Source organism: Aegilops tauschii, chromosome 5, assembly GCF_002575655.3.
Source record: "Aegilops tauschii subsp. strangulata cultivar AL8/78 chromosome 5, Aet v6.0, whole genome shotgun sequence".
Lineage (NCBI taxonomy): Eukaryota > Viridiplantae > Streptophyta > Magnoliopsida > Poales > Poaceae > Aegilops > Aegilops tauschii.
The window spans coordinates 394,165,241-394,188,381 of record NC_053039.3 but is presented as its reverse complement, the minus strand read 5'-3'; the positions used below and the strand labels follow the sequence as shown (position 1 = coordinate 394,188,381).

Genomic DNA, 23,141 nt, shown 5'->3' with positions numbered 1-23,141 from the left:
TTTTCCAAACACTTTTGCCCTTGTTTTGGACCCTAACTTGCATGATTTGAATGGAACTAACCTAGACTGACGCTGTTTTCTGCAGAATTGCCATGGTGTTATTTATGTGCAGAAACAAAAGTTCTCGGAATGACCTGAAACTCCACGGAACATATTTTTGGAAAATATTAAAAATACTAGAAGAAGAATCCATGTAAGGGGTTCCACCACCTGTCCACGAGGGTGGGGGGCGCGCCTGCCCCCCCCAGGGAGGGTAGTACAAAAGATGTCATGCAAGTTCTTTTCCATAAGCACGTATGACTATATTCGGAATACATGCCTACATTACATTGATGAATTGGAGCTAGTTCTGTGTCACCCTATGTTATGACTGTTACATGATGAACCGCATCCGGCATAATTCTCCATCACTGATCCAATGCCTACGAGCTTTTCACATATTGTTCTTCGCTTATTTACCTTTCCGTTGCTACTGTTACAATCATTACAAAACCCAAAAATATTACTTTGCTACTGTTACCGTTACTTCCATATTACTTTGCTACTAAATACTTTGCTGCAGATACTAAGTTATCCAGGTGTGGTTGAATTGGCAACTCAACTTCAAATACTCAAGAATATTCTTTGGCTCTCCTTGTGTCGAATCAATAAATTTGGGTTGAATACTCTACCCTCGAAAACTGTTGCGATCCCCTATACTTGTGGGTTATCAAGACTATTTTCTGGCGCTGTTGCCGGGGAGCATAGCTCTATTCTTTGAGTCACTTGGGATTTATATCTGCTGGTCACTATGAAGAACTTGAAAGACGAGAAAACAAAAAATTATCCCTCAACTACGAGGGGAGGTAAGGAACTGCCATCTAGCTCTGCACTTGATTCACCTTCTGTTTTGAGTAAGCTTGCGACACCTAAACTTGCTTCTGTTATTCATTCTGATATGTCGCATGTTATTGATGATCCCACTTCTGCTATGCATGATACTTATGATGAAAATACTTCTATGCTTGATACTACTATGCCACTTGGTGAATTTCTTGATGAACAAATTGCTAGGGCTGGAGAGAATGAAATTATTGAAACTGATAATATTGAAGAAAGTGATGATGAAGACTCTCCCCCTAATAAATATGAATTGCCTGTTGTTCCTGAGGGTTATGTTTTGGATGAAGAATCTGCTAGAGCTATTTTAGCTTGCAATGATAGATATGATCTAAAGAGGTTATTAGCTAAATGGAAGCAGCAATCTCTTAATGCTAGAATGAAACCTGACCCTGCTTTTGCTACTTCACCTATCTGTGTTACTGATAAGGATTATGAATTCTCTGTTGATCCTGATATAATTACTTTGGTTGAATCTGATCCTTTTTATGGCTATGAATCTGAAACTGTTGTGGCACATCTTACTAAATTAAATGATATAGCCACCCTGTTCACTAATGATGAGAAATCTCGCTACCTTTATATCCTTAAAATATTTCCGTTCTCATTAAAGGGTGATGCTAAGATATGGTTTAATTCTCTTGATCCTGGTTGTGTGCGTAGTCCCCAGGATATGATTTATTACTTCTCTGCTAAATATTTCCCTGCTCATAAGAAACAAGCTGCTTTAAGGGATATATACAACTTTGTGCAAATTGAAGAAGAGAGTCTCCCACAAGTTTGGGGGAGGCTTCTCCAATTACTTAATGTTTTGCCTGATCATCCTCTCAAGAAAAATGAAATACTTGATATCTTTTATAATGGACTAACCGATGCTTCCAGAGATTACCTGAATAGTTGTGCTGGTTCTGTTTTCAGGGAAAGAACACCGGATGAAGCTGAGATTCTATTGAATAATATGTTGACAAATGAAAATAATTGGACACTTCCTGAGCCAGCTCCTGAGCCAATTCCTGAGCCTATTCCTAAACCAACTCCGAAGAAAAGGGGTGTTCTATTTCTCAGTCCTGAAGATATGCAAGAGGCAAAGAAATCTATGAAAGAAAAGGGTATAAAAGCTGAAGATGTTAAGAATTTACCTCCTATTAAAGAAATACATGGTCTTAATTTACCGCCTGTTGAAGAAACATATGATCTTAATTCATCACCTATTGAAGAAACTCATGGTCTTGATAACCAGACACAGGTAGTAAAGGTAAATTCTCTCTATAGATATGATAAAGCTGAAATCCCTCCTACTAAGTTTGCTAGCCAATGTTTGGATGAGTTTGATAACTTTATGGTTAAGCAAGAAGATTTTAATGCTTATTTTGGTAGACAATTAAAACAAAATGCGTATATGATTGAACACTTGGGTGATTATATGTCTAGAGTTAAAGGTGAACTTAAACTTATTAGTAAACATGCTTCTATGGTTACCACTCAAGTAGAACAAGTACTTAAAGCTCAAAATGATTTGCTCAATGAACTAAATAGTAAGAAAAATGATTATGCTGTTAGAGTGGCTACTAGAACTGGTAAAATGACTCAGGAACCTTTGTATCCTGAAGGCCATCCTAAGATAATTGAGCAAGATTCTCAGAGAAATAATTTAGATGCACCTAGTCCTTCTAAAAAGAAGAAAAAGAAAAATGATAGGACTTTGCATGCTTCTAGTGAACCTATTACTGAACCACCTGAGAATCCCAATGATATTTCTATTTCTGATGCTGAAACACAATCTGGTAATGAACATGAACCTAGTAATAATGTTAATGATAATGTTCATGATGATGCTCAACCTAGTAATGATAATGATGTAGAAATTGAACCTGTTGTTGATCTTGATAACCCACAATCAAAGAATCAACGTTATGATAAGAGAGACTTTGTTGCTAGGAACCATGGTAAAGAAAGAGAACCATGGGTTCAGAAACCCATGCCTTTTCCTCCCAAACCATCCAAGAAAAAGGATGATGAGGATTTTGAGCGCTTTGCTGAAATGATTAGACCTATCTTTTTGCGTATGTGATTAACTGATATGCTCAAAATGAATCCTTATGCTAAGTATATGAAAGAAATTGTCACTAATAAAAGAAAGATACCGGAAGCTGAAATTTCCACCATGCTTGCTAATTATACTTTTAAAGGTGGAATACCAAAGAAACTTGGAGATCCAGGAGTACCTACTATACCATACTCCATTAAAAGAAACTATGTTAAAACTGCTTTATGTGATCTTGGAGTCGGTGTTAGTGTTATGCCTCTCTCTTTCTATCGTAGACTTGACTTGAATAAGTTGACACCTACTGAAATATCTTTGCAAATGGCTGATAAATCAACTGCTATACCTGTCGGTATTTGTGAGGATGTGCCTGTTGTTGTTGCAAACGTTACTATTTCAACGGACTTTGTTATTCTTGATATTCCCGAGGATGATAGTATGTCTATTATTCTTGGAAGACCTTTTTTGAATACTGCAGGGACTGTTATTGATTGCAAACAAAGGCAATGTCACTTTTCATGTTAATGGTAATGAACATACGGTACACTTTCCGAGGAAACAACCTCAAGTTCATAGTATAAACTCTATTGGAAAAATTCCATCGATTATTTTTGGAGGTTTTGAATTTCCTCTTCCTACTGTCAAGAAGAAATATGATATTCTTATTATTGGGGATGTGCATATCCCCGTTGAGGTAACATAGTGTTATTCGAAATTTCTCCGGTTCCATGTTATTCGGAATGAGTTTGTTAACAAGACTTGATCAACCTTGTTAGTGGATTCCTTTTGATGAGCATGAGATGGATGAAACTAGAAAGCACAACCTTCTGTACCATCCCTCTACTTTCTGTTATTTAGTTGAAATAAAGTAAAAATAGTATTTTTCTGTCTGTTTTCTGATTTATCCGTGCAATATAAAAATACCCCGAAAATAAAAGTTCTCCAAATGCCCTGAAAATGGAATATGATTTTTCTGGAATATTTGAGAATATCTGGCACTGAGAACACAGCAGGGGGAGCAGGCACCTGGCCACGAGGGTCCAGGGCGCGCCCACCCCTACAGGGCGCGCCCCCTGCCTGGTGGGCCCACGGTGGCTCCCCTCCACTTATTCCTGCACCCACACACTTCTTCTTCTTCCCAAAAAATCACCATCCAGCTCAAGCACGAGTTCTAGCTCATTTTGCTGCGATTTTCGATCTCCTTGCTCAAAGCACCTCTCACAAAACTACTTGGGGGGATTGTTCCTTGGTATGTGACTCCTCCATTGGTCCAATTAGTTTTTGTTCTAGTGCTTTATTCATTGCAAATTTGTGCTGCCTAGGTGACCATGTTCTTGAGCTTGCATGTCAAATTTATATGGTTCTAAGTAGTTCTAATGCATGATATAGGCTCTAGGAACTTGTAGGAGTAGTTGCTATCAATTTTGTTGAGCTTGGTTCACCTTTATTTGAAGTTACTAAAAATTTCAGAAATTTTTCAGAGGAAGAAATATGTTTAGGAAAATGTACCAAGGTGGTCCTTCAAGGAAGCAAGGACCCAAGCTTGCAATGCGTGATGCTGATGATGAGCCGCCAAGGGACGCTCCAGTGCAGCCTTGTGAATGGCCTTCAGAAAACTTTATGGATCGAGCGAGAATCAAGGAAGAATTTAACGCATATTTGTGTAACGCTGATCTTGTGAGCTTCGAGGAGGAAAGTGCCGCCAGTACCACTATCTCACTAGTTCCTTTGTGAGGAGGTTTGAATTTTAATCTTCACGCAATTCTCCAACTGTCCTGTTTGATCTTTATGAAAAATCTTATACGATGGACTTAGAGGATTTTACCACTGCTTGCAAACTTCCACAATGGGGTAGTGCTAGTGAACCTCGCAAATCTGAATTTAGAAATTTTCTTGCTAGTATAACTGTGGGGGAATCTAGAGATATAGCACAAGCTACCATAGGGAGCATTCATTTTCCTGCTATACATTATTTTGCTCTCTTCATAGGTAGGTGCATAAATGGTAAAGATGAAGCATGTCATATGTGTGTCCCCGACCTCAGTATTCTTAGGAGTGCTGTGCTAGGAGACAAATCTTATAATTTAGGAGCCATTGTTGCACGTAGGTTGCATCATAATAGATTTAATGGAGATTTCTTTGGCGGAATTTATGCAACCCGCTTAGCTGATTTTCTCGGTGTAACCATACGCAATGATGATATTGAATTGCCTCCTACTTATTTAGACTTTAATGCTATGGTTCACCACCAGTTTGTCGAGAGGAATGAATCACCTCTCCGGTATCGCTTAATCTTTGACAGACGTCGTGTTGTCCGTATTACTCTCCCTGCTCCTGCCTTCTTTGATTATCAGGCAAAAGGAAGACATTTTATTACCAGAGAGGAGGCAAATGAGTACGAGAGGAGGGCGGAGGCAGCTCGCCGCCACGCTGCAGCTCAGGAGGCAATAACTGCCGCATCGCAGTACGACCCCAGCTACAACTATGGATATCCGCCAGGCCATCCGTGGCAATAAACCAACTTAGGCCAAAAGCCTAAGCTTGGGGGAGTACGTATTTCCCACCGACATTACATTCATGTTCACACACTCATTGCTAGATGTCGGTGCTCATACTCTTTCACTGTAATATCCATGCTAGTTTATTTTCTTTTTCTTGCTTTCTTCTTGTGTGTTTGATAAAGCTTAAGAAAAACCAAAAAAAATTAGTGTAGCTTTAAGCTAGTTTACTTTATTGCTGTAGTAGTAATAATTAAAAGAAAACCCAAAAAGATTTCACGTTCTTCTTTTGCCTGTTGGGAGCTTTCCCGTGTAAATAGTTTTATTTCTTTTCTTTTCTTTGGGGGTCGATAGGAGAAGACCATGATTAAATTGTTGAAGTGGCTCTTATATGCATTATTGTTGATTTAACCAAGAGCCCATATTACCTTGTCTTCTCCCTTGAATTGAATGCTTGCAGATTCCGGCTTAGTCCAATGCACGTGCACTCTTATTATTATTCACATCGTTCGGTCGTGCAAGTGAAAGGCAATTATGACGATATATGATGGACTGACTGAGATGAGAGAAGCTGGTATGAACTCGACCTCTCTTGTTTTTGTAAATATGATTAGTTCATCGTTCCTGATTCAGCCTATTATGAATAGACATGTTTGCAATGACAATTAGAGATCATAGTTGCTCATGCCATGCTTGATTAGCTATGAGTTATAATGGTTTACCTTGCGTGCCAACATGCTATTAAAATGGTTGTGATGTGGTATAGTGGGGTGGTATCCTCCTTTGAATGATTTAAGTGACTCGACTTGGCACATGTTCACACATGTAGTTGAAACAAATCAACATAGCCTTCACGATATTTATGTTCATGGTGGATTATATCCTACTTATGCTTGTACTCAATGTTTATTAATTTTAATGCATGTTCATGACTGTTGTCGCTCTCTAGTTGGTCGCTTCCCAGTCTTTTGCTAGCCTTCACTTGTACTAAGCGGGAATACTGCTTGTGCATCCAATCCCTTTAAACCCCAAAGTTATTCCTTATGAGTCCACTATACCTTCCTATATGCGGTATCTACCTGCCGTTCCAAGTAAATTTGTATGTGCCAAACTCTAAACCTTCAAATGAAATTCTGTTTTGTATGCTCGAATAGCTCATGTATCAACTATGGCTGTTCGTATCTTCCATGCTAGGCGGGTTATTCTCAAGAGGAGTGGACTCCGCTCCTCACTCACGAGAAAATGGCTGGTCACCGGGATGCCCAGTCCCATGCTTTATGCAAACTAAATCAAAATAATTGCAAACAAAACTCCCCCGGGGCTGTTGCTAGTTGGAGGCACTCGTTGTTTCGAGCAAGCCATGGATTGATGCTTGTTGGTGGAGGGGGAGTATAAACTTTACCATTCTGTTTGGGAACCGCCTATAATGTGTGTAGCATGGAAGATATCGCCATCTCTTGGTTGTTATGTTGACAATGAAAGTATGCCTCTCAAAATATCATTTATCTCTATTTCAAAACCGAGCTCTGGCACCTCTACAAATCCCTGCTTCCCTCTGCGAAAGGCCTATCTATTTACTTTTATGTTGAGTCATCACCCTCTTATTAAAAAGCACCAGCTGGAGAGCACTGCTGTCATTTGCATCCATTACTATTAATTTATATTGGGTATGACTGGATCTCTTTTACCATGAATTCCAATGTCTAGTCAGTCCTTGATCTTTAAAGGTGCTCTGCATTTATGTTTTGCGGTCTCAGAAAGGGATAGCGAGATACCATCTTGTTATATCATATCATGATTGTTTTGAGAAAGTATTGTCATCCGAGATTTATTATTATTGCTCGCTAGTTGATTATGCCATTGACATGAGTAATCATGAGACCTAAGAGTTATTGTGAATGTGGTTAGTCATAATCTTTGCTGAAAACTTGAATGCTGGCTTTACATATTTACAACAACAAGAGCAAACAGAGTTTGTAAAAGTTTTTCTTTATCACTTTCAGTTTATCAACTGAATTGCTTCAGGACAAGCAAAGGTTTAAGCTTGGGGGAGTTGATACGTCTCCATCGTATCAACTTTTCCAAACACTTTTGCCCTTGTTTTGGACTCTAACTTGCATGATTTGAATGGAACTAACCCGGACTGACGTTGTTTTCAGCAGAATTGCCATGGTGTTATTTATGTGCAGAAACAAAAGTTCTCGGAATGACCTGAAACTCCATGGAACATATTTTTGGAAAATATTAAAAATACTAGAAGAAGAATCCACGTCAGGGGGTCCACCACCTGTCCACGAGGGTGGGGGCGCGCCTGCCCCCGCAGGGCGCGCCCCCTGCCTCGTGGGCCCCCTGACGCTCCACCGACCTCAACTCCAACTCCATATATTCGTGCTCGGGGAGAAAAAAATCAAGGAGAAGGATTCATCGCGTTTTACGATATGGAGCCGCCGCCAAGCCCTAAAACCTCTCGGGAGGGCTGGTCTGGAGTCCGTTCGGGGCTCCGGAGAGGGGGATTCGTCGCCGTCGTCATCATCAACCATCCTCCATCACCAATTTCATGATGCTCACCGCCGTGCGTGAGTAATTCCATCGTAGGCTTGCTGGACGGTGATGGGTTGGATGAGATTTATCATGTAATCGAGTTAGTTTTGTTAGAGTTTGATCCCTAGTATCCACTATGTTCTGAGATTAATGTTGCTATGACTTTGCTATGCTTAATGCTTGTCACTAGGGCCCGAGTGCCATGATTTCAGATCTGAACCTATTATGTTTTCATGAATATATGTGAGTTCTTGATCCTATCTTGCAAGTCTATAGTCACCTACTATGTGTTATGATCCGGCAACCCCGAAGTGACAATAATCGGGACCACTCCCGGTGATGACCATAGTTTGAGGAGTTCATGTATTCACTATGTGTTAATGCTTTGGTCCGGTACTCTATTAAAAGGAGGCCTTAATATCCCTTAGTTTCCATTAGGACCCCGCTGCCACGGGAGGGTAGGACAAAAGATGTCATGCAAGTTCTTTTCCATAAGCACGTATGACTATATTCGGAATACATGCCTACATTACATTGATGGATTGGAGCTAGTTCTGTGTCACCCTATGTTATGACTGTTACATGATGAACCGCATACGGCATAATTCTCCATCACTGATCCAATGCCTACGAGCTTTTCACATATTGTTCTTCGCTTATTTACTTTTCCGTTGCTACTGTTACAATCATTACAAAACCCAAAAATATTACTTTGCTACTGTTACCGTTACTTCCATATTACTTTGCTACTAAATACTTTGCTGCAGATACTAAGTTATCCAGGTGTGGTTGAATTGACAACTAAACTGCGAATACTCAAGAATATTCTTTGGCTCCCCTTGTGTCGAATCAATAAATTTGGGTTGAATACTCTACCCTCGAAAACTGTTGCGATCCCCTATACTTGTGGGTTATCAATGGTGAAGCACGACATCATGGCGCACGTGCCCTACATCTCAACGCTACAGTCGAGCGTCGCCACGCAGCTGCACAACAGCTTGCACTCCATGAGTTACATACTATCTTCGCTCACACGACGAACACCATCCTCCCGTCACCGAGATCCATCCTCTCAATCCCGCTGCTCCAAGATCACGGGACGCCGTGTTAGTTAATGCAGAAACATAGGAGGCGGGGCATCGTAAGGTAAAAAGTATGGCTTGGACAGGATGAAAGACGAACCAAAATAAAGCAAAATTGGACAGGAGAGGGGGTGGATGAGGAGGCGAACATACAACGAGGTCGGGGTGGCTGTGGCCGGAGCAGGAGGCTCGGCCTCCTCACCAATGACCAGATCCGCCGTCAGAGATGATGAGGTTGTCAGCCCCGTGACCTGGGTCCCGCCAATAGGGAGATGCAGAGGAGAGGTGCGGCGGCATCCTACGGTTGAGGACGGCGGGGGGGGTGCAGCTGAGCGCGGTGGTGCGGCTGCGTCCCCCGGGAAGACGAACGGCGGGTGACCGGAGGCGGGAGGCAGCGAGGGGGGAGAGAAGAGTCGTGCGGTGCGGGGTGAAAGGCCGACTCGCTCGGTTTGTAGCAGGGGTACTGCTATAATCGAAACCTTTCCTTTGATGTAATATGACTACGTATGGAAAGATTAATTAGTGATTGACCGACTTATGGTAAGTTAATTAATTTACAAATGATTTTCAAATATTGATTAGAGATTAACCGTGATTTATTCTCTCCCATAAATACATTACTAAATAATTTGTGTCCACATGGAAAGTTTTGATCCGTTCGGTTTTCGGTATATGGGAATAAAAAATTAGCGGGAAGGGGATGGTGGGAGGTAAGATGAAAATAAACAGGACGAAAATAAAACGGACAAAAATAAACAAGACAAATAATAACCGTGGACGCAATCCTACCAACTGCTCCATTAGGAGTAGAGATAAGCATCCTAGGATAACAATCAAACATACATAGTTAAAGTGTCAACAACATTTCGCAGAATTTTTGAAGCACTAACCTGCCTTGGTTCAATTCCAATGTGCTTCAGCATATCACTGCATAGATGTAGGAATCATCCTTGTACTCTGCACAAACTAGGGAAAAATATGAGCTTTCATGTTTCCGTGTATTATAGTTGAGCAGAAGTGATACATGGACAGTAGTATGAATGTACAACAGTGGGAAAGTTGAGGTTCCCTGGGCTGAATGTCGATCAAAGGTGCCTCCCATTTGCCCTTGTAGTTCAAGTTCCTAATTATCTGACTACACAAAAATCCCATGTCAGAAGTTGCAATGCCAATACACACTGCTGCTTGTCTACAATTTGACTATCTAATCTTACTCTAGCAGAAGTACCTTTTGCATCCATGGTCTCTTGCACTGGGGTACATACCAAACACCTAACTTCTTGCTTACAACTGATGATATTGTTGGGCGATGGAATTTGGAGCAACTTCTTGCTGACAACTGTTGATATTGTTGGGCATTGAATTAACTGAACCACCCAAACTACTTTCAATCCTTTCTCAAAAGCCAAATCAAGGAGACCACGAGATAGAAAAAGAGAGAAACTTACCATTAAGATAGAGGTCAAGTCAGGCGGTCTTGCACATGGTGTTGGTAGGCAGCACCGCCGTTGTCGGGACAGTTCGCGCACCAAATCCATATCCTCCATTTTTGCAAGATTTTGTACACCGCATCTTTCTTACTGAAGTGGAAGAAACCATAAATCGGCTATCAATACATTAAGTTTAAAATATGGTCATTAAAATCATTGCACGTCGCTTGCTTGATTCTCCTCTATTAAATTAGCATTCATGACGGTGCCTTCTAAAGACAAGGCATGACAGAAACACAAAGCACAGACCAAGCACATTGGTTTATGTCCCATACTCATTGTAAATAATTAGAAGCTTCTGTAAGATGTGACACTGTTTACATGTAAGGAGTGAATTGCAACCTCGTACAAAGGATAGAACAACTGAATGCTTATGTACTTATAAAATACCAAAGTGAAAAAGGGTAATTAAATCACGTTGGGTTAAAAACCTTACGTTCCCATGGTTCTTTCTCAGATCAAAGAACTCAAAATATTAGCAATGGATATTGGAGCCAGGAGAAGAGATGACGTGACCTTCACCCAGATCCTTAATGGCCAGCCTCATCTCCATGCCCAGGCGATCTAAAGCCTCCCTCAATAATTCGACACCTATACGATGACCGACCGTGAGATCACAGCACTCGGCTTGGGCAACGAATTCGAGGGATTTCTAGACCAAGCGTTGAGAGTACCTAGGGGTCACCATGGTTGTTCTACACGACAAAGACGAGTGCGGGAGGCGAGCCCCAAACCATCGAGACCACGATGCCTTGCGAGAAAGCTAGTGGAGGCGATGGTGAAGCACGACATCATGGCGCACGTGCCCTACATCTCAACGCTACAGTCGAGTGTCGCCACGCAGCCGCACAACAGCTTGCACTCCATGAGTTACATACTATCTTCGCTCACACGACGAACGCCATCCTCCCGTCACCGAGATCCATCCTCTCAATCCCGCTGCTCCATCGTATCTACTTTTCCAAACACTTTTGCCCTTGTTTTGGACTCTAACTTGCATGATTTGAATGGAACTAACCGGACTGACGCTGTTTTCAGCAGAATTGCCATGGTGTTATTTATGTGCAGAAACAAAAGTTCTCGGAATGACCTGAAACTCCACGGAACATATTTTTGGAAAATATTTAAAATACTGGAAGAAGAATCCACGTGAGGGGGTCCACCACCTGTCCATGAGGGTGGGAAGCGCGCCTGCCCCCCCAGGGCGCGCCCCTGCCTCGTGGGCCCCCTGACGCTCCACCGACCTCAACTCCAACTCCATATATTCGTGTTCGGGGAGAAAAAAAATCAAGGAGAAGGATTCATCGCGTTTTACGATACGGAGCCGCCGCCAAGCCCTAAAACCTCTCGGGAGGGCTGATCTGGAGTCCGTTCGGGGCTCCGGAGAGGGGGATTCATCGCCGTCGTCATCATCAACCATCCTCCATCACCAATTTCATGATGCTCACCGCCGTGCGTGAGTAATTCCATCGTAGGCTTGCTGGACGGTGATGGGTTGGATGAGATTTATCATGTAATCGAGTTAGTTTTGTTAGGGTTTGATCCCTAGTGTACACTATGTTCTGAGATTAATGTTGCTATGACTTTGCTATGCTTAATGCTTGTCACTAGGGCCCGAGTGCCATGATTTCAGATCTGAACCTATTATGTTTTCATGAATATATGTGAGTTCTTGATCCTATCTTGCAAGTCTATAGTCACCTACTATGTGTTATGATCCGGCAACCCCGAAGTGACAATAATCGGGACCACTCCCGGTGATGACCATAGTTTGAGGAGTTCATGTATTCACTATGTGTTAATGCTTTGGTCCGGTACTCTATTAAAAGGAGGCCTTAATATCCCTTAGTTTCCATTAGGACCCCGCTACCACGGGAGGGTAGTACAAAAGATGTCATGCAAGTTCTTTTCCATAAGCACGTATGACTATATTCGGAATACATGCCTACATTACATTGATGAATTGGAGCTAGTTCTGTGTCACCCTATGTTATGACTGTTACATGATGAACCGCATCCGGCATAATTCTCCATCACTGATCCAATGCCTACGAGCTTTTCACATATTGTTCTTCGCTTATTTACTTTTCCGTTGCTACTGTTACAATCGTTACAAAACCCAAAAATATTACTTTGCTACTGTTATCGTTACTTCCATATTACTTTGCTACTAAATACTTTGCTGCAGATACTAAGTTATCCAGGTGTGGTTGAATTGACAACTCAACTGCAAATACTCAAGAATATTCTTTGGCTCCCCTTGTGTCGAATCAATAAATTTGGGTTGAATACTCTACCCTCGAAAACTGTTGCGATCCCCTATACTTGTGGGTTATCAATGGTGAAGCACGACATCATGGCGCACGTGCCCCACATCTCAACGCTACAGTCGAGCGTCGTCACGCAGCCGCACAACAGCTTGAACTCCATGAGTTACATACTATCTTCGCTCACACGACGAACACCATCCTCCCGTCACCGAGATCCATCCTCTCAACCCCGCTACTCCAAGATCACGCGACGCCGTGTTAGTTAATGCAGAAACATAGGAGGCGGGGCATCATAAGGTAAAAAGTACGGCTTGGACAGGATGAAAGACGAACCAAAATAAAGCAAAATTGGACAGGAGAGGGGGTGGATGAGGAGGCGAACATACAACGAGGTCGGGGTGGCTTTGGCCGGAGCAAGAGGCTCGGCCTCCTCACCGACGACCAGATCCGCCATCAGAGATGATGAGGTTGTCAGCCCCGTGACTTGGGTCCCGCCAACAGGGACATGAAGAGGAGAGGTGCGGCGGCATCCTACGGTTGAGGACGGCGGGGGGGTGCAGCTGAGCGCGGTGGTGCGGCTGCATCCCCCGGGAAGACGAACGGCGGGCGACCGGAGGCGGGAGGCGGCGAGGGGGGAGAGAAGAGTCGTGCGGTGCGGGGTGAAAGGCCGACTCGCTCGGTTTGTAGCAGGGGTACTGCTATAATCGAAACCTTTCCTTTGATGTAATATGACTACGTATGGAAAGATTAATTAGTGATTGACCGACTTATGGTAAGTTAATTAATTTACATTTGATTTTTAAATATTGATTAGAGATTAACCGTGATTTATTCTCTCCCATAAATACATTACTAAATAATTTGTGTCCACATGGAAAGTTTTGATCCGTTCGGTTTTCGGTATATGGGAATAAAAAATTAGTGGGAAGGGGATGGTGGGAGGTAAGACGAAAATAAACCGGACGAAATTAAAACGACGAAAATAAACCAGAAAAATAATAACCGTGGACGCAATCCTACCAACTGCTCCATTAGGAGTAGTGATAAGCATCCTAGGATAACAATCAAACATACATAGTTAAAGTGTCAACAACATTTCGCAGAATTTTTGAAGCAGTAACCTGCCTTGGCTCAATTCCATTGTGCTTCAGCATATCAATGCATAGATGTAGGAATCATCCTTGTACTCTGCACAAACAAGGGAAAAATATGAGCTTTCATGTTTCCGTGTATTATAGTTGAGCAGAAGTGATACATGGACAGTAGTATGAATGTACAACAGTGGGAAAGTTGAGGTTGCCTGGGCTGAATGTCGATCAAAGGTGCCTCCCATTTGCCCTTGTAGTTCAAGTTCCTAATTATCTGACTACACAAAAATCCCATGTCAGAAGTTGCAATGCCAATACACACTGCTGCTTGTCTACAATTTGACTATCTAATCTTACTCTAGCAGAAGTACCTTTTGCATCCATGGTCTCTTGCACTGGGGTACATACCAAACACCTAACTTCTTGCTTACAACTGATGATATTGTTGGGCGATGGAATTTGGAGTAACTTCTTGCTGACAACTGTTGATATTGTTGGGCATTGAATTAACTGAACCACCCAAACTACTTTCAATCCTTTCTCAAAAGCCAAATCAAGGAGACCACGAGATAGAAAAAGAGATAAACTTACCATTAAGATAGAGGTCAAGTCAGGCGGTCTTGCACATGGTGTTGGTAGGCAGCACCGCCGTTGTCGGGACAATTCGTGCACCAAATCCATATCCTCCATTTTTGCAAGATTTTGTACACCGCATCTTTCTTACTGAAGTGGAAGAAACCATAAATCGGCTATCAATCATCATTAAGTTTAGAATATGGTCATTAAAATCATTGCACGTCGCTTGCTTGATTCTCCTATATTGAATTAGCATTCATGACGGTGCCTTCTAAAGACAAGGCATGACAGAAACACAAAGCACAGACCAAGCACATTGATTTATGTCCCATACTCATTGTAAATAATTAGAAGCTTTTGTAAGATGTGACACTGTTTACATGTAAGGAGTGAATTGCATCCTCTTACAAAGGATAGAACAACTCATTGCTTATGTACTTATAAAATACCAAAGTGAAAAGGGGTAATTAAATCATGTTGGGTTAAAAACCTTATGTTCCCATGGTTCTTTCTCAGATCAAAGAACTCAAAATATCAGCAGTGGAAGTAGTGGATATTGGAGCCAGGAGAAGAGACGACGTGACCTTCACCCAGATCCTTAATGGCCAGCCTCATCTCCATGCCCAGGACGATCTAAAGCCTCCCTCAATAATTCGACACCTGCACGATGACCGACCGTGAGATCACAACACTCGGCTTGGGCAACGAATTCGAGGGATTTCTAGACCAATCGTTGAGAGTACCTAGGGGTCACCATGGTTGTTGTGCACGACAAAGAGGAGTGCGGGAGGCGAGCCCCAACCCATCAAGACCACGATGCCTTGCGAGAAAGCTAGGGGAGGCGATGGTGAAGCACGACATCATGGCGCACGTGCCCTACATCTCAACGCTATAGTCGAGCGTCGCCACGCAGCCGCACAACAGCTTGCACTCCATGAGTTACATACTATCTTCGCTCACACGACGAACGCCATCCTCCCGTCACCGAGATCCATCCTCTCAATCCCGCTGCTCCAAGATCACGCGACGCCGTGTTAGTTAATGCAGAAACATAGGAGGCGGGGCATCGTAAGGTAAAAAGTACAGCTTGGACAGGATGAAAGACGAACCAAAATAAAGCAAAATTGGACAGGAGAGGGGGTGGATGAGGCGGCGAACATACAACGAGGTCGGGGTGGCTGTGGCCGGAGCAGGAGGCTCGGCCTCCTCACCGACGACCAGATCCGCCGTCAGAGACGATGAGGTTGTCAGCCCCGTGACCTGGATCCCGTCAACAGGGAGATGCAGAGGAGAGGTGCGGCGGCATCCTACGGTTGAGGACGGCAGGGGGTGCAGCTGACCGCGGTGGTGCGGCTGCGTCCCCCGGGAAGACGAACGGTGGGCGACCGGAGGCGGGAGGCGGCGAGGGGGGAGAGAAGAGTCGTGCGGTGCGGGGTGAAAGGCCGACTCGCTCGGTTTGTAGCAGGGGTACTGCTATAATCGAAAATTTCCTTTGATGTAATATGACTACGTATGGACAGATTAATTAGTGATTGGCCGACTTATGGTAAGTTAATTAATTTACATTTGATTTTTAAATATTGATTAGAGATTAACCGTGGTTGACTCTCTCCCATAAATACATTACTAAATAATTTGTGTCCACATGGAAAGTTTTGATCCGTTCGGTTTTCGGTATATGGGAATAAAAAATTAGTGGGAAGGGGATGGTGGGAGGTAAGATGAAAATAAACCGGACGAAAATAAAACGAACGGAAATAAACCAGACGAATAATAACCGTGGATGCAATCCTACCAACTGCTCCATTAGGAATAGAGAAGAGATAAGCATCCTAGGATAACAATCGAACATACATAGTTAAAGTGTCAACAACATTTCGCGGAATTTTTGAAGCACTAACCTGCCTTGGCTCAATTCCAATGTGCTTCAGCATATCAGTGCATAGATGTAGGAATCATCCTTGTACTCTGCACAAACAAGGGGAAAATATGAGCTTTCATGTTTCCGTGTATTATAGTTGAGCAGAAGTGATACATGGACAGTAGTATGAATGTACAACAGTGGGAAAGTTGAGGTTCCCTGGGCTGAATGTCGATCAAAGGTGCCTCCCATTTGCCCTTGTAGTTCAAGTTCCTAATTATCTGACTACACAAAAATCCCATGTCAGAAGTTGCAATGCCAATACACACTGTTGCTTGTCTACAATTTGACTATCTAATCTTACTCTAGCAGAAGTACCTTTTGCATCCATGGTCTCTTGCACTGGGGTACATACCAAACACCTAACTTCTTGCTTACAACTGATGATATTGTTGGGCGATGGAATTTGGAGTAACTTCTTGCTGACAACTGTTGATATTGTTGGGCATTGAATTAACTGAACCACCCAAACTACTTTCAATCCTTTCTCAAAAGCCAAATCAAGGAGACCACGAGATAGAAAAAGAGAGAAACTTACCATTAAGATAGAGGTCAAGTCAGGCGGTCTTGGACATGGTGTTGGTAGGCTGCACCGCCGTTATCGGGACAGTTCGCCCACCAAATCCATATCCTCCATTTTTGCAAGATTTTGTACACCGCATCTTTCTTACTGAAGTGGAAGAAACCATAAATCGGCTATCAATCATCATTAAGTTTAGAATATGGTCATTAAAATCATTGCACGTCGCTTGCTTGATTCTCCTCTATTAAATTAGCATTCATGACGGTGCCTTCTAAAGACAAGGCATGACAGAAACACAAAGCACAGACCAAGCACATTGGTTTATGTCCCATACTCATTGTAAATAATTAGAAGCTTCTGTAAGATGTGACACTGTTTACATGTAAGGAGTGAATTGCATCCTCCTACAAAGGATAGAACAACTGAATGCTTATGTACTTATAAAATACCAAAGTGAAAAGGGGTAATTAAATCATGTTGGGTTAAAAACCTTACGTTCCCATGGTTCTTTCTCAGATCAAAGAACTCAAAATATCAGCAGTGGAAGTACTGGATATTGGAGCCAGGAGAAGAGACGACGTGACCTTCACCCAGATCCTTAATGGCCAGCCTCATCTCCATGCCCAGGACGATCTAAAGCCTCCCTCAATAATTCGACACCTGCACGATGACCGACCGTGAGATCACAGCACTCGGTTTGGGCAACGAATTCGAGGGATTTCTAGACCAAGCGTTGAGAGTACCTAGGGGTCACCATGGTTGTTGTGCACGACAAAGAGGAGTGCGGGAGGCGAGCCCCAACCCATCGAGACCACGACGCCTTGCGAGAAAGCTAGGGGAGGCGATGGTGAAGCACGACATCATGGCGCACGTGCCCTACATCTCAACGCTACAGTCGAGCGTCGCCACGCAGCCGCACAACAGCTTGCACTCCATGAGTTACATACTATCTTTGCTCACAGGACGAACGCCATCCTCCCGTCACCGAGATCCATCCTCTCAATCCCGCTACTCCAAGATCACGCAACGCCGTGTTAGTTAATGCAGAAACATTGGAGGCGGGGCATCGTAAGGTAAAAAGTACGGCTCGGACAGGATGAAAGACGAACCAAAATAAAGCAAAATTGGACAGGAGAGGGGGTGGATGAGGAGGCGAACATACAACGAGGTCGGGGTGGCTGTGGCTGGAGCAGGAGGCTCGGCCTCCTCACCGACGACCAGATCCGCCGTCAGAGACGATGAGGTTGTCAGCCCCGTGACCTGGATCCCGCCAACAGGGAGATGCAGAGGAGAGGTGCGGCGGCATCCTATGGTTGAGGACGCCGGGGGGTGCAGCTATGCGCGGTGGTGCGGCTGCGTCCCCCGGGAAGACGAACGGCGGGTGACCGGAGGCGGGAGGCGGCGAGGGGGGAGAGAAGAGTCGTGCGGTGCGGGGTGAAAGGCCGCCTCGCTCGGTTTGTAGCAGGGGTACTGCTATAATCGAAACATTTCCTTTGATGTAATATGACTACGTATGGACAGATTAATCAATGATTGACCGACTTATGGTAAGTTAATTAATTTACATTTGATTTTTAAATATTGATTAGAGATTAACCGTGATTGATTCTCTCCCATAAATACATTACTAAATAATTTGTGTCCACATGTAAAGTTTTGATCCGTTCGGTTTTCGGTATATCTATATCTATACCTACTATTAAAGTAAGGTGATATTCTTTGTTTCGTGCCGTGATTAGTTTTTTGGCCGCAGCTAGGCGTAGGTCGGGTGATACGCTGGATTTGTAAACCGCGCTCGCGTCCGTCCGATCGAACAACGCTGGTCCGCCTGATCCACGCGAGCTGAACCACGCGCACGCTCCCACCTCCACGCGAGCGGTTGTAATGAAACGGGGATAGGTCGATCCCCACCCGCAGATCGCGGGCGCTTTCGCCCCACCGGGGATTGGTCGCGATCCGGCGGCCGCCTCCCCTTCCCTCCACCTCTTCCCCAACCCCAGCCCCACCCCCTGCCCGCGATGGCGCACCACATCGCCAGAGACATGGCCTACTCCGCCATAGGTGGTAGCTCCGGCGAGGGTTCAGCTGTTCCCCGGCGGACGACTTCAGCTCCGGCGAGCGCCTTCGATCTCAGGCGACAAAGTTCTGCTACGCGCATGTACCGAGATCCTCCAATTGTTTTCTCTGATGCTCCTCCGGCTGGATCCGCTGCAAATTGGGTGAGCTTCCCCTGCTGCCAAATCCTCTGAAATCCTCCACTTGTTTATGTGTTGCATTGACATTTGCCAGTTATGCTCACTGGATGTTGCTATGCTAATTGGTTTTAATTCACAAAAAGTAGAAAAAACAAAAATGTTTGAAACTACACATTATGTTGCTTTGGTTCAGTTCAGTAACAAGAAAAAAAGGTTGTGTAAAATTGGAAAAGGTTACTTTCAGTGACCCTGAATGTTGCTTTGATTCAGAGAATGCAACAGCACTGCATGTTTGCTTGCTTTAAATTCAGAGGATGTAAGACTACTGAATGTTTGCTTTGCTTTAGATTTCAGATATTGCAAAAAAATGTTGAAAATTCAGCTTCAGAAAAATATTTTTGCTGCTGAAAATAGCAAAAAACAGTAGTAGATTAGAGACCTTATGCATGTTATAGTGGTGTTAGTCTATGGATTTCAGCAAGCACAAAAACTCTATGATGAAAAAAAATGTTATTTGAAGTTGATAAAAAAGTTATGCAGCACCAAAAAATGTCGTAAAATGTACTACTACAGTACTACCTATAGATCTTATAAACATGCTGCAATGAAAAAATATACTACTGATATACATGTTGATGTTTCATCTATAAAAAATGTTTCTCTTGCAAAGAAATGTTGACCTCAAATACTGTTCAACTGCTACTGATGGTGTTGTTCTACTGTTGTTGCAATGATGTAGCATACCGAAGAGGGGGCGGCAAATGAGGAGAGTTTTGTTCAGCAACCTTTCACAAGTCATGGTGGTGGGGATTCAGGTGGTGTCCTAAACACTCACGGTGGAATGCATGATGCAGATGAGGATGATGATATTTCATCTCAGCCACTTCTGCCCTATGTTGGCATGGAATTTGACTCAATTGAAGATGCCCAAAAGTTCTATAATGACTACGCATTTGGAACGGGTTTTGGCTCACGCATAGCTTCCTCAAAGAACAACCAGAAGAAAGGTCCACAACAACTTATCAAGAGGGTCTTCCAATGTGTGCATGCTGGCAAACCGGAGACTACATGTGAGACAAGCAGCCACTCGGAAGGAATTGCAGCAGGGGGAAGCTCATCAAGCAAGCAGGCCGGGGTTGAAATGGATGTGACAGTCAAGCGTCAGAGGAATTGGATTATGCGTTATGATTGCAAAGCTCATATGATTGTTGGCCTCAGGGGCAATAAGTGGGTTGTTACCTACTTTGTTGCACAGCATACACACCCTTTGATGCAGCATGAGGAGATTGTGAGGTTCTACCGCTCACACCGCAAAATTCCAGAAGAAGATTACCAACTACTGATGACAATGCATGATGTAAACTTGTCAACTACAAATTGCATGGGAATGCTTGGAATGGTCCATGGCGGAGACCGGAGGAAACTGCCATATGTGAAGAGGGATGTTTCAAATGCGCGTTCCAAGCTGCGACAAAATCAGTCATTTCAGGACATGGATATGACGGTTGCTTACTTTAAGAGGCGTCAAGCTGAGAATGCTCAATTCTACTACGCAACAGAAGTTGACAAAGAAACAAACGAAGTGACAGCTCTGGTTTGGGTGGATGGAAGGACAAGAGCATTGTACCCAAAGTACAAAGATTGTGTGTTCTTTGACACAACATTTTGCACAAATCGGTACAATCTGCCTTTCGCTCCTATTGTTGGTGTGAACAACCACTTGCAAACCGTGCTGCTAGGTTGTGCCTTGGTGCCAAATGAACAAATAGAAACTTTCAAGTGGGTGTTTCAACATTGGATGATTGCAATGAATAATGAGCACCCGTTGAACCTAATGACTAACCAGGACAAGGCAATGGAAACAGCAATAAAAGATGTCTTCCCAAACACAGTGCATAGGTGCTGCAAATGGCACGTCCAGCGAAAAGCAAGGGAAAAGTTGGGTAGGATCCTGAGCATGGATGAAAATTTTGAGCAGGTTTTCTATGGGGTTATCAATGATTCGGAGACGGTGGATGAGTTCGAGGAGAATTGGCAGCATATGCTGCATTGCTTTGAATTGGTTGACAACAGACATCTAAGCAACATGTGGCGTAAGCGAGAGACATGGGCTCCAGCATACTTCTGAAAGAACTTCTTCCCATTTACAAGCACTACAGGGCGGTCTGAGGGTCTCAACTCCTACTTCAAGACATTTGTCAACCCTCAAGACTCTGTCTGGAGATTTGTACAACAATATGAGGTGCTTCAAGAAACAATATTGGACCGTGAAGACAATCAAGCTTTCATAGGCCACGCAACAACTGCACCACTTTACTCAAGGTATGTGTGTGCTTTGTAGAGAGAAAAAGTTAGAACAGGGAACTTGAAAAACTCGAAATCATTGACCTTTTCATTGCAACATTCAGGTACAACTTTGAGCGCCAAGCAGTTCACTTCTATACCCGAAGCGTGTTTCTCAAGTTTCAAAAAGAGGTCATGGCATCAACAGGCTTCATCATGAACCTGGCCCCTGCTCTTGACAATGCAAGCGTGAGGTTTGAGCTGCACTCAAATTACTTTGAGAACCCCCGAATATTTTCAGTGAATGTTGTGTTGGCAGAGGAGAAGTTTGAATGCAGCTGCAACTGTTTTGAGATGAATGGGATTATTTGTGCACACATCATAAGGGTAATGGTGCATCTCAATGTCCAAAAAATTCCACAAAGATACATGCTAGAGAGGTGGTCAGAAGCTGCGACAACGGCAATGAGCGATGGTGGATGTCTCCTAGATTTTGGGCACCCTGCAACCAACACTCTCAAGTACAACGCCTTGTGCAGAAAGTATACATGGTTGGCTTCACAAGCTTGCAGCAACGATCTTGCCTACAAAATAATGAATGATGCAGCTCACCAACTTGAGCCCCTCATAGCTGCAGCAAAGCAAGGGGCGCTCCCAGAACAACAGGAAGCAAATCAGCCGCAAGCAATGCAACAGCAACAACAAACCCCCCGAGCCAACCACTGTGCCGCAACCTGATGGCGATGCCATGCTTCAGAACCCCGCACGTGTTCCAAAAAAAGGGCGTCCGACTGAAAAATCAAAGAGGAGAAAGACTCTGCTTGAGCAACGAGAAGATGCACATAAGAATAAAGCTAAGAAAGATGAAAAGAAGCAAACCAAGCCCAGAGGAAAACTTGGACCAAAGAAGAAAGCGCCTCCTTGTTCGTACTGCAACGAAGAAGGTCACGGTGTCCAAACATGCCAGTAGTTGAAGGCTGCAATGGGGGTCAAAAAATGTCCCTACTGTGAAGAGCAAGGTCATGTTGTGCAAGAATGTCCCTACCTAAAAGCTGCAATGAAGACAGATGCTAGCATGGCTAGAGCAACAGAGCTTAGGCTGTGATCAACTTCGACCAGAAAAAGAAAAAGAAAACTCTCTTGCTACTACACATTTGTAATATTGGTTACATAGATTAGTTTCTTGACAAAGAGAATGGTGCAATTTACATTAGAGGACAAAAAGTAGTTATTTCATCATGCATTGAGTTGCGCCTGATATAATGTTCTTCTTTTTCTGAAATTACAATTCCCCTTGTTGCTTATGATATTGTTGTTGGCTCATTGTACTTCCACCATTGTAGCTTTTATTTTGAAAGGTTTCCTTGGGACAACAATGCATGATGTTGTTGCTGGCTACTTAAACATACAAGTACATTGAAGCATCCTGTTTTAAAAACTTTTCCATAAAAAACACACTGGAGAAACTGCAACAAAAACTTTTAACATGCCCGTTGCCACATAGAAAGGATATTGCATTACATTTCCTTTTGTTTTAGTGAGATTGAAAAGTTATGAAGATGAAGAGAAACAACAGCCCGACAATCGCCCCAACCCCACCCTATTGTTGCGATTATTCAACTTCACACACGATTACATGTGTGAGTACAGTGTATTGACTTTCATTGATGATGTCGAACTTCACTGTAATTACTAAATCCATATAAAAAAGGTGTATATTCACTGTAATTACTAATTCCATATGAGTAATA

At 43.3% G+C, this 23,141-nt stretch overlaps 1 protein-coding gene and 2 long non-coding RNA genes across 15 annotated transcripts; 1 reads left to right on the top strand and 2 right to left on the bottom strand.

Moving 5' to 3' along the window:
• Positions 1–9,934: 9,934 nt before the first annotated feature.
• LOC141023456 (uncharacterized) lies at positions 9,935–11,473 on the bottom strand. Its single transcript, XR_012184971.1, has 5 exons — positions 11,209–11,473; positions 10,971–11,125; positions 10,493–10,624; positions 10,273–10,411; positions 9,935–10,179 (listed from the first exon to the last, which is right to left on the bottom strand). It is a non-coding gene; the product is annotated as an uncharacterized lncRNA (long non-coding RNA).
• Positions 11,474–13,772: 2,299 nt separating this feature from the next.
• On the bottom strand, positions 13,773–18,357 carry LOC120965197 (uncharacterized). Of its 13 annotated transcripts, XR_006664327.2 has the most exons (12): positions 18,075–18,357; positions 17,656–17,920; positions 17,408–17,572; positions 16,928–17,316; positions 16,708–16,818; positions 16,529–16,614; positions 16,370–16,436; positions 15,212–15,476; positions 14,959–15,128; positions 14,484–14,615; positions 14,264–14,374; positions 13,773–14,170 (listed from the first exon to the last, which is right to left on the bottom strand). It is a non-coding gene; the product is annotated as an uncharacterized lncRNA (long non-coding RNA). The 13 variants fall into 13 exon arrangements; XR_005757605.3 differs by having other exon boundaries at positions 16,370–16,614; positions 16,708–16,846; XR_006664328.2 differs by having other exon boundaries at positions 16,370–16,610; positions 16,708–16,846.
• Positions 18,358–19,864: 1,507 nt separating this feature from the next.
• On the top strand, positions 19,865–22,629 carry LOC109783157 (protein FAR1-RELATED SEQUENCE 5-like). The gene is made up of 2 exons (XM_073498648.1): positions 19,865–21,429; positions 21,516–22,629. The coding sequence occupies exon 1, from the start codon at positions 19,949–19,951 to the stop codon at positions 21,233–21,235; it is 1,287 nt and encodes a 428-aa protein (XP_073354749.1). The 5' UTR covers positions 19,865–19,948; the 3' UTR covers positions 21,236–21,429; positions 21,516–22,629.
• Positions 22,630–23,141: the final 512 nt, after the last annotated feature.

Coding starts and splice junctions, on each gene's coding strand:
- LOC109783157 (XM_073498648.1), top strand. CDS start 19,949: ATGCATGATGCAGATGAGGATGATGATATTTCATCTCAGCCACTTCTG.